This window comes from Clupea harengus, chromosome 1 (genome assembly GCF_900700415.2).
Source record: "Clupea harengus chromosome 1, Ch_v2.0.2, whole genome shotgun sequence".
Lineage (NCBI taxonomy): Eukaryota > Metazoa > Chordata > Actinopteri > Clupeiformes > Clupeidae > Clupea > Clupea harengus.
The window spans coordinates 11,489,480-11,501,979 of record NC_045152.1 but is presented as its reverse complement, the minus strand read 5'-3'; the positions used below and the strand labels follow the sequence as shown (position 1 = coordinate 11,501,979).

At 46.6% G+C, this 12,500-nt stretch overlaps 1 protein-coding gene across 1 annotated transcript in view; it reads left to right on the top strand.

Annotated features, from left to right (window-relative positions):
- The window catches only part of htra1b (HtrA serine peptidase 1b), a 34,438-nt gene that overhangs the window by 6,753 nt on the left and 15,185 nt on the right, over positions 1-12,500 (top strand). The window contains exons 2-3 of the mRNA XM_031567648.2: positions 3,057-3,159; positions 4,977-5,181. Of these exons, the coding sequence (XP_031423508.1) occupies positions 3,057-3,159; positions 4,977-5,181 (308 nt within the window). The remainder of the gene's footprint in view (positions 1-3,056; positions 3,160-4,976; positions 5,182-12,500) is intronic.

Genomic DNA, 12,500 nt, shown 5'->3' with positions numbered 1-12,500 from the left:
CACACACACACACACACACACACCTATTACTCATCAGAACCACTTCAGTGAGTCGACCCCTTTCACTCCCCCGCCCTGGCTACACAGCATCCTAACTACTGACAGTGAACAGTAAAAGTGGAGTGTCATGGCAGAGAGCATTATGAGATTTACCCACAGCTTTTCCCCAGACCGGCTACACAGCCTGACCACAGACAGGATGATCACGGGATGATGTGTGGGGGTAACAGAACACTCAGTCTGCCCTGCGTCAGGGGTTAAGCTCTCTGTCAGTGACACTGGAGATTTAATGCCCCGCTGTAACGCCAGTGGCCAAAATAACAAGACATACTACAGACTTATGAAAAGGCCTCCATCCAAGTAGTCAGCCAGAGTTTGCCAAGAAACTGTGCTGATGAATGATAGAACACACACCAGCCCTCCCACAGCCCCGACTTGGGCTGGAATGTATGTATTCAATAAGGGGCTAGAATGTGGTGATGTTCTCAAAGGAACATCAATCAATCCCTTAGTGTTCTAGAACTCTTACAGTAAGAACCTCAAGGTCCACGCTCTTAGTTTCACTCCTCTGTTCCCCCTGAAAGAAGTGTTTCGCGAAACTGAGCCGGAGGAAATTGACCAAAATAAATGAATGGAAAATGATCAGAGCTTGTGTAGGCACAGTTGACTTCACGCAGCTCATGCGTAACTCGTGAGGTTCTCTGCAGTTTCAAACGGCCATATGGTTTGAATCCCTGCTGTGGTTTACGTTACCCAGAGCGATCCCAGTGACTCATAGACAACAGTGGAGCTCACACGTCCACCCAGCTGGTCCTAAAGCCTGGCGCAACTGTAAACATAAACATATACGTGATGGACTGAGAGTTAGTAGATTACAGCTGACTCTGAAACTAGCAGGTCCAAACCAGATCCGAGTCTGGCATTAGATGTCCTGTCAGCTCTTTCTGAAAAGGAACTCACATATAAACATAAACATGCGTGACTAAACACTCCTAATTCAGCCTCTGTAAAGGACTGACAGCATGATGGAGTCGAGAGTGACGCACCTAAGTGTTCCCCCAACATCTCAGACCTGAGATCGAAAACTTAAACATAAACATGAGTGACTAAACGTCATGGACAGAGAGGAGGTAAGACCTAAGTGTTCCCCCAACATCTCAGACCTGAGATCGAAAACTAAAACATAAACATGAGTGACTAAACGTCATGGACAGAAAGGTGCACCTAAGTGTCGACTTACAGCTCAGACCTGAGATCGAAAACTAAAACATAAACACGAGTGACTAAACGTCACGGACAGAGAGGAGGTGCACCTAAGTGTCGACTAACAGCCCAAAGTTTTTCTTTAATGTCCACCCAGCTGTTGCCAAAACCTAACCAAGATATGGACATGTGTGACTGAATGTGATCTGGCATCTGATGGTCTGGCACTACCCAGCACACACACGCACACACACACACACATATACTACCCAACACACACACATACTACCCAGCACACACACACACACACACACACACACACACACACAAACCACGCTGACCGCTCGCCACATGTCTAGTGTGAGGGGCTGCTTGTGGACGACTAGATATGCCTCCTCTATGGCATGGAACACGCAGATCAGATCCAGATCAGGGATAGATCCATCCCCAGTGTGGACTATCAGAATGAAACACCCCAAGGCAGATAGAGGAGGCATATCTAAGTGTCCACAAAACACCCCAAGGCAGATAGAGGAGGCATATCTGGTCGTCCACAAACAGCCCATCACACTAGACATGTGGCGAGCGGTCAGCGTGGTTTGTGTTCTCCCTCAGTCAGCGGCATCTGCTGCTGCTTGAAGCTAATATCCCTCTGGTTCACGGTCGCTTTCACACTTAATCACCAGGTATCACACTCTCACGCCAAGCCCCTTATGTCACGGGCAGCCGTTAGCTGGGCGCCATCTATCACTGGACGCACAGGCTGTGCGAAGCATAAATATTTAGTGTAGGCACTGACTGGAGAGAATAGGGTTAATTAATGAATCGTGGACAACAAAGACACATTTTTTTTTTAAAGTTTGGACCTACAGATGTTTCTCAGGCAGATGTTGCGAAAGGAGAATTACGTGACGGGAGAATTACGAATCGTTGTTATGGAAGCAGCCAGCTGAGTCATTTCCGCTTGTGCGAGAGCCTTGGGTTCCGAGCAATAGACTGAGCTGAGTGCGGGCCACACTGAAATCATTTGCTGTGCTTGGGCCGTGTTTGATTCCACATTTGATGGATATTATGTTTTATTGGTCCAAATTTTATCACCCTGCAAACAAGAGTATGAAATCACCTCAGCGAAAGAACTTTTTATGACACAACATTGCCTAAAACACATTGTTGAGACTTTTCCACCAGTTTATTGGCCTGATAATTGTCATCTCGCTGAGGTTTTTTACAAGGCCTGATCATTTGAAGTAATGGTTCATCCTTACCCCAACATTAAACCTCTTACATAACCCAACTGATGAGGTTTCACAGCTGGTGCAAACGGTCCCCTGAAAAAACAAAGATGATCATACACTTGGCTGAATAGAAATCAAAAACTGTTCCCAGAAATCTGGAAAGGCGTATCATTTCTTCCCAAATTGGAAACATACCTGATTTTACAACTGCATACCGACCAGATGATCCATTCAGTGTTCAAAACAAATGACCGTATCCTGTTAATGAACACACTGAAGTTCTTTTGGAATATACTACAGCATACTTGGCATTTTGACTAACTTATAATGGTGTATATGCCGATAGAATCTTGCTCAAAATACATCTCATTGTATGGTGTATAAATATATAATATACTAATAAGCTACAGTATAGCCTCAGATGTGACCATCTGTAATGTGTTTCCAGTGTGGTTTCACGTTCAGGTGTGACGGTCCGTGATGTGTTTCCAGAGTGGTTTCACGTTCAGATGTGATGGTCCGTGATCTGGTTTCACATTCAGATGTGACGGTTCGTGATGTGTTTCCAGAGTGGTTTCACGTTCAGGTGTGACGGTCCGTGATGTGATGTGTTTCCAGGTCAGGAAGAGAACCCTGACAGTCTGCGGCACAGGTACAACTTCATCGCTGACGTGGTGGAGAAGATCGCCCCGGCTGTGGTTCACATCGAACTCTACCGCAAGTGAGTACATCACACTGTCACGGTCAACAGGGCTGCCTCATTCACATTAAGTTCCCTGAAGTTCCATGTCTTTCATACCTAGATAGTTGATAAATGCAATATGCTTTCTATGTTACTACTTTATTGTTATGGGAGGCACTTGCTGTTAGGGTTAGGCTTTGTAACATGTTTTGATATATACTGACATGATAAGTAGATAGTATTATAGTACTTGAATAAATACACTGTTGTAAAGGCACTTAATATAAAGTGGCGCCAAAAGGTCTGCTCTTATACTGGTCCTTATATTGAGTGCAGAGTCGTTTATTTGGAATTCCCTTCTAATCTGAATGCTTTTTTTGGACTGGTGTTATCTTGGCGAAGGTTTGGCTTGGCTTATTTCCAACATTAGTGATAAGTCGTTTTAAGGGTGGGCTCGGTGTCATTCGGATTGGAGGGCACTATTATCTCTAGTTCTTGTTTGGCTCTGCTTCATGTGAAGAGATCTGTACTGCGTCTGCTTATGAGTAAAGTACGAGTCTCTAGGGTTAGGTCTTGTTATCTCACAGGAAGTTTACCGACCAGAGACCAGGCTCCCAGACATGCCTTCTCTCAGCTGTAAACAGGACTATTTGGACAGGACAGGAGTAAACAGTATACTGCTAGGATTCCATCAACCCCAGCGACAGCCAAACAAACTTCCACTGAATATCTTATCATCTTTTTCAATCAATTCAAAGAGGTCACACAAACCTGTGGGTTGGCTGCCAGAGATTAAGATTGAAGATTAAATCTCCAGTTTTCTGCTTTCTTTCCCTGGAATGCGGTTGCAGTGAAACATTGAGGTGCGACTCAAAGATCTGCTCTGTTACATGTTCTCAGGCTTCAGTCTGTTTCCACCATCTTATCTGTGTCTGTCCTCACTGACCTCAGTGACTGTGCTGCTCAAAGAAAGAAATGTCCAGACGACCGTGTCTTTTCTCCTAACCCCCCCTCACTCTTCTCCTCAACCCCCCCTCACTCTTCTCCTCAACCCCCCCCCTCAATCTTCTCCTCAACCCCCCCCCTCAATCTTCTTCTAACCCCCCCTCACTCTTCTTCTAACCCCCCTCACTCTTCTTCTCAACCCCCCCTCACTCTTCTTCTCAACCCCCCCCCCTCACTCTTCTTCTAACCCCCCCCCCACTCTTCTTCTCAACCCCCCCCCCTCACTCTTCTTCTAACCCCCCCTCACTCTTCTTCTCAACCCCCCCCCACTCTTCTTCTCAACCCCCCCCCTCACTCTTCTTCTAACCCCCCCCCCACTCTTCTTCTAACCCCCCCTCACTCTTCTTCTCAACCCCCCCCACTCTTCTTCTCAACCCCCCCCCCCCTCACTCTTCTTCTAACCCCCCCTCACTCTTCTTCTAACCCCCCCCCCACTCTTCTTCTAACCCCCCCCCACTCTTCTTCTAACCCCCCCTCACTCTTCTTCTAACCCCCCTCACTCTTGTCCCTATCTTTCCCTGCCCCCCTTTGTTCTCCTCCTCATATTTTTGATCTTCTCTGCGTTTCTATGGAACTCTCCTTCTTCCCTTTTCCCCTTCTCTCTTCTCTTATTTTTCCTTCTCCTCTCCTACTCCTCTCCTCCTTTCCTTTCCTTTCCTTTCCTCCTTTCCTTCTCCCCTCCTCTCCTCCTCTTGTACTCCTCTCCTTTCCTTTCCTTCTCCCCTCCTCTCCTCCTCCTCTCCCCCTCTCTTCCTTTCCTCTCCTCCTCCTTTTCTCTCCTCCTTTCTGCTCCTCTGCTTCTCTCCTCCTCTCCTCCTCCTTTCGCCTCCCCTCCTCCTCCTCTACTGCAGGATGGTGTTCACGAAGAGGGAGGTGGCGGTGGCCAGTGGCTCAGGCTTCATGGTGTCGGAGGACGGCCTCATCGTGACCAATGCCCACGTGGTCGCCAACAAACACCGCGTCAAAGTCGAGCTCAAGAGTGGCGCCACCTTTGACGCCAAGATCAAAGACGTGGACGAGAAGGCCGACATCGCCCTCATCAAGATCGACGTGCCGGTAAGACGCCACTCCGAGATGACCTGAACTTGAAATGGGAATATGAGATTGACAGATGTGAACCCCCCCCCGCCCCCAGCCTAGGTCACCCCCACCCCCATTCACTCTCCTCTCAACAACAGAGCTGCTTCAGGGTCGACATTCCACCAAGGCTTCCCTCATGTCTAGAGCCCTTTGCGAAACCAAGCACAGAGCGGAACGCAGTCTGTTTTAAGCAGGCCTGTAATTTGGTCATTTAAGGAGCCAGGCCACTTTGCCTTTGGTGGCCATATTTGTTGAGGGCACTGAGGCCACATGTGAGGGCATCAAGGCAGTGAAGTGAAAAAACATGATTTCTATTTTCTTAATTTGACTAATGAACAACCCTCCCCCAAGACACACACACACACAAGCACACACACACTTCCATTCCATCTACTTTACAACACACACCCCTCACCCCATGCTCTCTCTCCCAGAGCTGACGTATACATCACAGCTGCAGAGCAGTCTTTGTTTGATAAAGTCTAAATATAACCCCGTGAGATTTCCATTGATATGAGGAACAGGAGGAATGTGTTTTCACATGGAACAAGATGGATGAACAAAGAAATGTGATCTATGTGAAACAAATCTCCTGCAGCCTGCAGCTCTATAACACTCTATTCCTATCACTTTATAATACTCTATTCCTGCAGCTCTATAACACTCTATTCCCACAGCTCTATAATACTCTATTCCTGCAGCTCTATAACACTCTATTCCTATCGCTCTATAACACTCTATTCCTATCGCCCTATAACACTCTATAACACTCTATTACTACAGCTCTATAACACTCTATTCCTATCGCTCTATAACACTCTATTCCTATCGCTCTATAACACTCTATTCCTACAGCTCAATAACACTCTATTCCTACAGCTCAATAACACTCTATTCCTATCGCTCTATAACACTCTATTACTACAGTTCTATAACACTCTATTCCTATCGCTCTATAACACTCTATTCCTGCAGCCTGCAGCTCTATAACACTATATTCCTATCGCTCTATAACACTATTCCCACAGCTCTATAACACTCTATTTGTGCAGCTCTATAACACTCTATTCCTATCGCTCTATAACACTCTATTCCTATCGCTCTATAACACTCTATTCCTATCGCTCTATAACACTCTATTCCTACAGCTCAATAACACTCTATTCCTATCGCTCTATAACACTCTATTTGTGCAGCTCTATAACACTCTATTCCTACAGCTCTATAACACTCTATTTGTGCAGCTCTATAACACCATTGAGAGTTTTTCGAATCCCTTCCCATCCCCATGCGTCCCTCAGACATCTAAGTGCCTAGACTGTTGAGGTGAAACAAACCACAATGCAAAGCCTCCATCACCAACCAGCTTTCTTCATGATTAAGATGTGCTGTATTGCCTTAGAGTGTTTGTTTGGCTGGGTTTGTATAATGGCTGCCAAGGACACTATCATTTCCCAGCTTTAGGCAGTGAAGGTAATGAGCTTCACCCTGCCCGTTGATATATCTTGACACCACTGCAGGACTGCACCCTGTCCACACTCGCTCTGAATTGCGTGCAGGGGCTTTTTCATGCGAGTGCAAGATTTTTCTCTTCATTTGTTTTTTTCCTTCCCGGTCCCATAGTGTTTAAGCAGTGAGTTTCTGAGCAGCCTTGCCTCAGAAGCAGAGGCAGTGTTTTAAGATCTCCTGGAGGGTTGCGCATACCAGCCCACAGGCAAACTCAATGACCCCACTTCCTGACTGGGAGCTGGAAATGTTTGCTCCGATTAATGTCAGTAACAGCACACATACAAGGATACTCACACACACACACACACACACACACACACACACACACACACACACACACACACACACACACACACACACACACACGCCCGCAGACACACAGTCACACTCACACGCACGCACACACATACACATACACCAATGCAGATGCAAACACACACAGGCACACAAATAGACACAGACACAGACAGACACACACACACACACACACACACACATGAACACACCCACACACATACACACACTCACACTCACAGACACACAAATAGACACAGACACAGACAGACACACACACACACACACATGAGTGCACCCACACACAGGCACACACACACATACACGCACACACATATACACATACACCAATGCAGATGCAAACACACACAGGCACACACACACTCACAGACACACAAATAGACACAGACACAGACAGACACACACACACACACACACACACATGAGCGCACATGCACAAGCACAAGCACATGCACACACACACACACACACACACACACACTCTCACACACACACACACACACACGCACACACACACACACAAAAACACACATCTTCTTGAGCTGCAGGGTCCTGACAGGTGTGTGTGGAGCAGCTAGAGTCAGCTCAAATTCACAGAGCTGTCAGGACTCGCCGTCGCCTGGGCTACAGTTTGGGTTTCCATAGCGTCATGGGATGTCTCCTTTCCACGGGCTGTGGGGCTGGATGGTGAAGGGACGAGACTTTGTTTCTTGATGCTTAAACAACTCTCCACACACACACACACACACACACACACACACACACACACACACACACACACCCCACACACACACATACACTGACTTCATCTGCCTGTCACAAAGAAGATCTGATCTGAATGTGGGTGTGTGTGTGTGTGTTTATATATGTCTCCATGTTTCTAGTGTCTATATTTGTGTGTGCATTGATATGTGTGTGTGTGAGTGTGCGTGTGCGCACAAGTATTTGATGGAAATTTGTGTCCTCAGTTCATCAGCCTTGGCCATCTTTAGCTCTTCTTTGATGGAGCTAATTGCACCCTGTGGAGAACATGACTCCTCCCGTAGGTTAATGTCTCCAACCGCACCAGATTGCTGTCTGTCACACACTTGCATGATTAGAGGAGATTTATGAGCCCTGATGCATTATGGGATGAAATGACAAGCCCTCGGGATTACCATTATCATCAGGGAGTCTCCCTCAGCGCTAACAACACTCCCACAGCGTGGTGTAGATGTCAGAGTGGGACCAGATCCAAGAGCCTGTCATGGTGGCTTCTTCAAGAGCCTGTCATGGTGGCTTTTCATGGTGGCTTCTTCAAGAGCCTGTCATGGTGGCTTCTTCAAGAGCCTGTCATGGTGACTTCTTCAAGAGCCTGTCATGGAGGCTTCTTCAAGAGCCTGTCATGGTGGCTTCTTCAAGAGCCTGTCATGATGGCTTCTTCAAGAGCCTGTCATGGTGGCTTCTTCATGGCGGCTTCTTCATGAGCCTGTCATGGTGGCTTCTTCAAGAGCCTGTCATGGTGGCTTCTTCAAGAGCCTGTCATGGTGGCTTCTTCATGAGCCTGTCATGGTGGCTTCTTCAAGAGCCTGTCATGGTGGCTTCTTCATGGCGGCTTCTTCATGAGCCTGTCATGGTGGCTTCTTCAAGAGCCTGTCATGGTGGCTTCTTCAAGAGCCTGTCATGGTGGCTTCTTCAAGAGCCTGTCATGGTGGCTTCTTCAAGAGCCTGTCATGATGGCTTCTTCAAGAGCCTGTCATGGTGGCTTCTTCAAGAGCCTGTCATGATGGCTTCTTCATGAGCCTGTCATGGTGGCTTCTTCAAGAGCCTGTCATGGTGGCTTCTTCAAGACAGCATGGAGGCGTCTAGAGCTAACAGTGATTCAGTCAAACCTTGGGGAAGTCTTTTCATGGCTGTCTGTGACTCCTAACCCACATGTTCTACTCCTAACCCACATGTTATACTCCTAACCCACATGTTATACCTTGTTAAAAACTGCCGTTGACAGTCGCCTGTGCAAAAGATTATGCACTTCACACCCCCGCTTACCAAACCTGAACCACAAATACCAGGCACCTGGTTTAAACCCGTGGTGAATACCTTTAGCCTAGCATTAATCGTCTATGTAGTCTAACCGGGCCAAACAGTGACAGCTGGGTTTCTGCGCCGATAGACCTGTGCTGAAAGAAGTCTGGAATATGGGCTTCCTGAGTAGCCTTGGTCTGTGTCGCCTCTGAGGGGCTTTTTGTGGGGTAATTACCTTTGCAGTCCACATAACTACCCCAGCGGGTCACATGGGGTACGCCTGTGGGTGAATCACTTCCAGGAGGGAAAAACACAGGAACGACAGCGTTTGATCACAGGGAGAGAGAGAGACAGAGTGAGAGAGGGAGGGAAGAAACAAACAACAGACATAGAGAGAGAGAGACAGAGAGGGGGGGAGAATAGACAGATAGACAGAAGGAGAGAGAGGGAGTTGTGCTACTTTTGTGTTTTTTGTTGTTGTGGTTGAGTTTGGCTTTGATGGCGTGATTATATAGGTCATGCTGTCATTAGTGCCCTTGTGTTGATGACAGACATGTTACGTGCACACACACACACACACACACTCACAGACACACACACACACACACACACACAAACACACACACACACACACACACACACACACACACACACACACACACACACACACACAGGAGAACCTACATCTGTAATCCCTCAGCTCAAGCACACAATGCTTTGTAATTAAACCTAGCTTAATGTGGGGATTTATCACTGGAATCTAGCCTACACATGTTTTTTGCATTTGGAACGTCATTTCTGCAAAGGTGATTTGGAGGTATAATCCAGGTTTAATTGTTCCCTTGATATTATGCCTAGTGAACGTCACCGTCACGGTCTAAACATGCTGAAAGCAAGCCTCTGCAAGCAGCTTCATACCTCTGTCTCTGGAATGGGAGTCTCTGGACTCCTTCTGTTCCAATCCTTATGACTGGGATTGGGCCTTAGCATGCTAATCATTCATCTAAAAGTTACTCAAATAGAGTGTGACTCTACTCTACAAGGTTACTCAAATAGAGTGTGACTCTACTCTACAAGGTTACTCAAATAGAGAGTGACTCTACTCTACAAGGTTACTCAAATAGAGTGTGACTCTACTCTACAAGGTTACTCAATTAGAGTGTGACTCTATTCTACAAGGTTACTCAATTAGAGTGTGACTATTCTACAGTGTTACTCAATTAGAGTGTGACTCTACTCTACAAGGTTACTCAATTAGAGTGTGACTATTCTACAAGGTTACTCAATTAGAGTGTGACTCTATTCTACAAGGTTACTCAAATAGAGTGGGAAGGTTCTAGATTGAAGCATGGCTCTACTCTTTGCTGCTGACTTCCTCTGTTAATCAGCAGTGTCATTCTGACCTGGCAGATGAGAACCGTGGCATACGACCTGGCCCAGCTGTTCTTTAAAGGTTCCTCGTGTTCTCAATCCTGGTGTCTTTAGAGTGTGTCCTCTCTCCCATCCCATCAGGACAGAATGAGGGACGAGCTCAAAGCCTGTCGGAGGAAGCCATTAAAGACTCATTTGGCCCGGGGACTCTGTGTAACTGGAACTCTTCAATTCTAATGACCCATGACAGGAAAACGGTTCTCTGACTCTCTCTCCCTTTCTTTCTCTCTCTCCCTCTCTCTCTCTGTCTCCTTCTCTCTCTCTCCCTCTCTCTCCTTCTCTCTCTCCCTCTCTCTCCTTCTTTCTCTCTCTCTCTCTCTCTTTCCTTCTTTCTCCCTCTCTCCCTCTCTGTCTCCTTCTCTCCCTCTCTCTCTCTCTTTCTCTCCTTCTCTCTCTTTCTCTCCCTCTCGGTCTCCTTCTCTCTCTCTCTCTCTCTCTCTCTCTCCATGTTGGCAATGCTTAAATGAACTGCTTTGTAATCCCCTGAATGTATCCCTCCCCATGACTGGACCAAACAGCAGGTCATGAAGCGTCTCTGAGCAGCCAAGGCAAAGATGCTGAAGCCCAGTTTATGTGTAGATGTACAACATAACAAGAACGACAAACATGAACAGTTTTATTCTTATAGTGGAGTTACAAAAGAGGTTAAAGAGTATGCCTTAGAACATTAGAGCATGCCTTAGAACATTAGAACGTGTCTTAGAACATTAGAGCATGCCTTAGAACATGCCTTAGAACATTAGAACATGCCTTAGAACATTAGAACATGCCTTAGAACATTAGAGCATGCCTTAAAACATTAGAACATGCCTTAGAACATTAGAACATGCCTTAGAACATGCCTTAGAACATTAGAGCATGCCTTAGAACATTAGAACATGCCTTAGAACATGCCTTAGAACATTAGAGCATGCCTTAGAACATTAGAGCATGCCTTACAACATTAGAACATGCCTTAGAACATTAGAACATGCCTTAGAACATGCCTTAGAACATTAGAGCATGCCTTAGAACATTAGAACATGCCTTAAAACATTAGAACATGCCTTAGAACATGCCTTAGAACATTAGAACATGCCTTAGAACATGCCTTAGAACATTAGAGCATGCCTTAGAACATTTGAACATGCCTTAGAACATTACAGCATGCCTTAGAACATTAGAACATGCCTTAGAACATTCTCAGCTTAATATGCTGGATCACTTCACTGAGAACCTCCGACTGAAGGTGCAGATGGAGGGAAGCCCCTGACTGCTCCCTGGTCTCCAGAAACATGTTGCACAAAGAAGGTGCACCTCCCACACACACACACACACACACACACACACACACACACCCTCTCTCTCACCTCCCAGACCAACAGGAGCAGACATACCAATACACAGGCACATGCCTATACACATGCACACTCACACATAAATACTCTTACACACACACACACCCTCTCTCTCACACACACACACACATAGAAATACTCACACACACACACACACACACACACACCCTCTCTCTCACCCACACACCCTCTCTCTCACCTCCCAGACCAACAGGAGCAGACATACCAATACACAGGCACATGCCTATACACATGCACACTCACACATAAATACTCTTACACACACACACACCCTCTCTCTCACACACACACACACATAGAAATACTCACACACACACACACACCCTCTCTCTCACCCACACACCCTCACACACACACACATAGAAATACTCACACACACACACACACCCTCTCTCTCTCTTTCTCTCTCTCACACACACACACACACACACACACACACACACACACACACACACACACACACACACACACACACACATTTGAATGAGTGTGAGTGCAGCGTGCCTCAGCGTGACTGTACCCATCAGCAGCTCTTTCATGTCTGAGTCTAAACCAGCCTCCCCGTCTCACTCCCTGCCAAGCCAATCCTCACACACACACACACACAAACACACACACACACACAAGCCAATCCTTGTGAAGAATGTCCTCACTCCCTGGCTTGCCAAATGGCAAGGC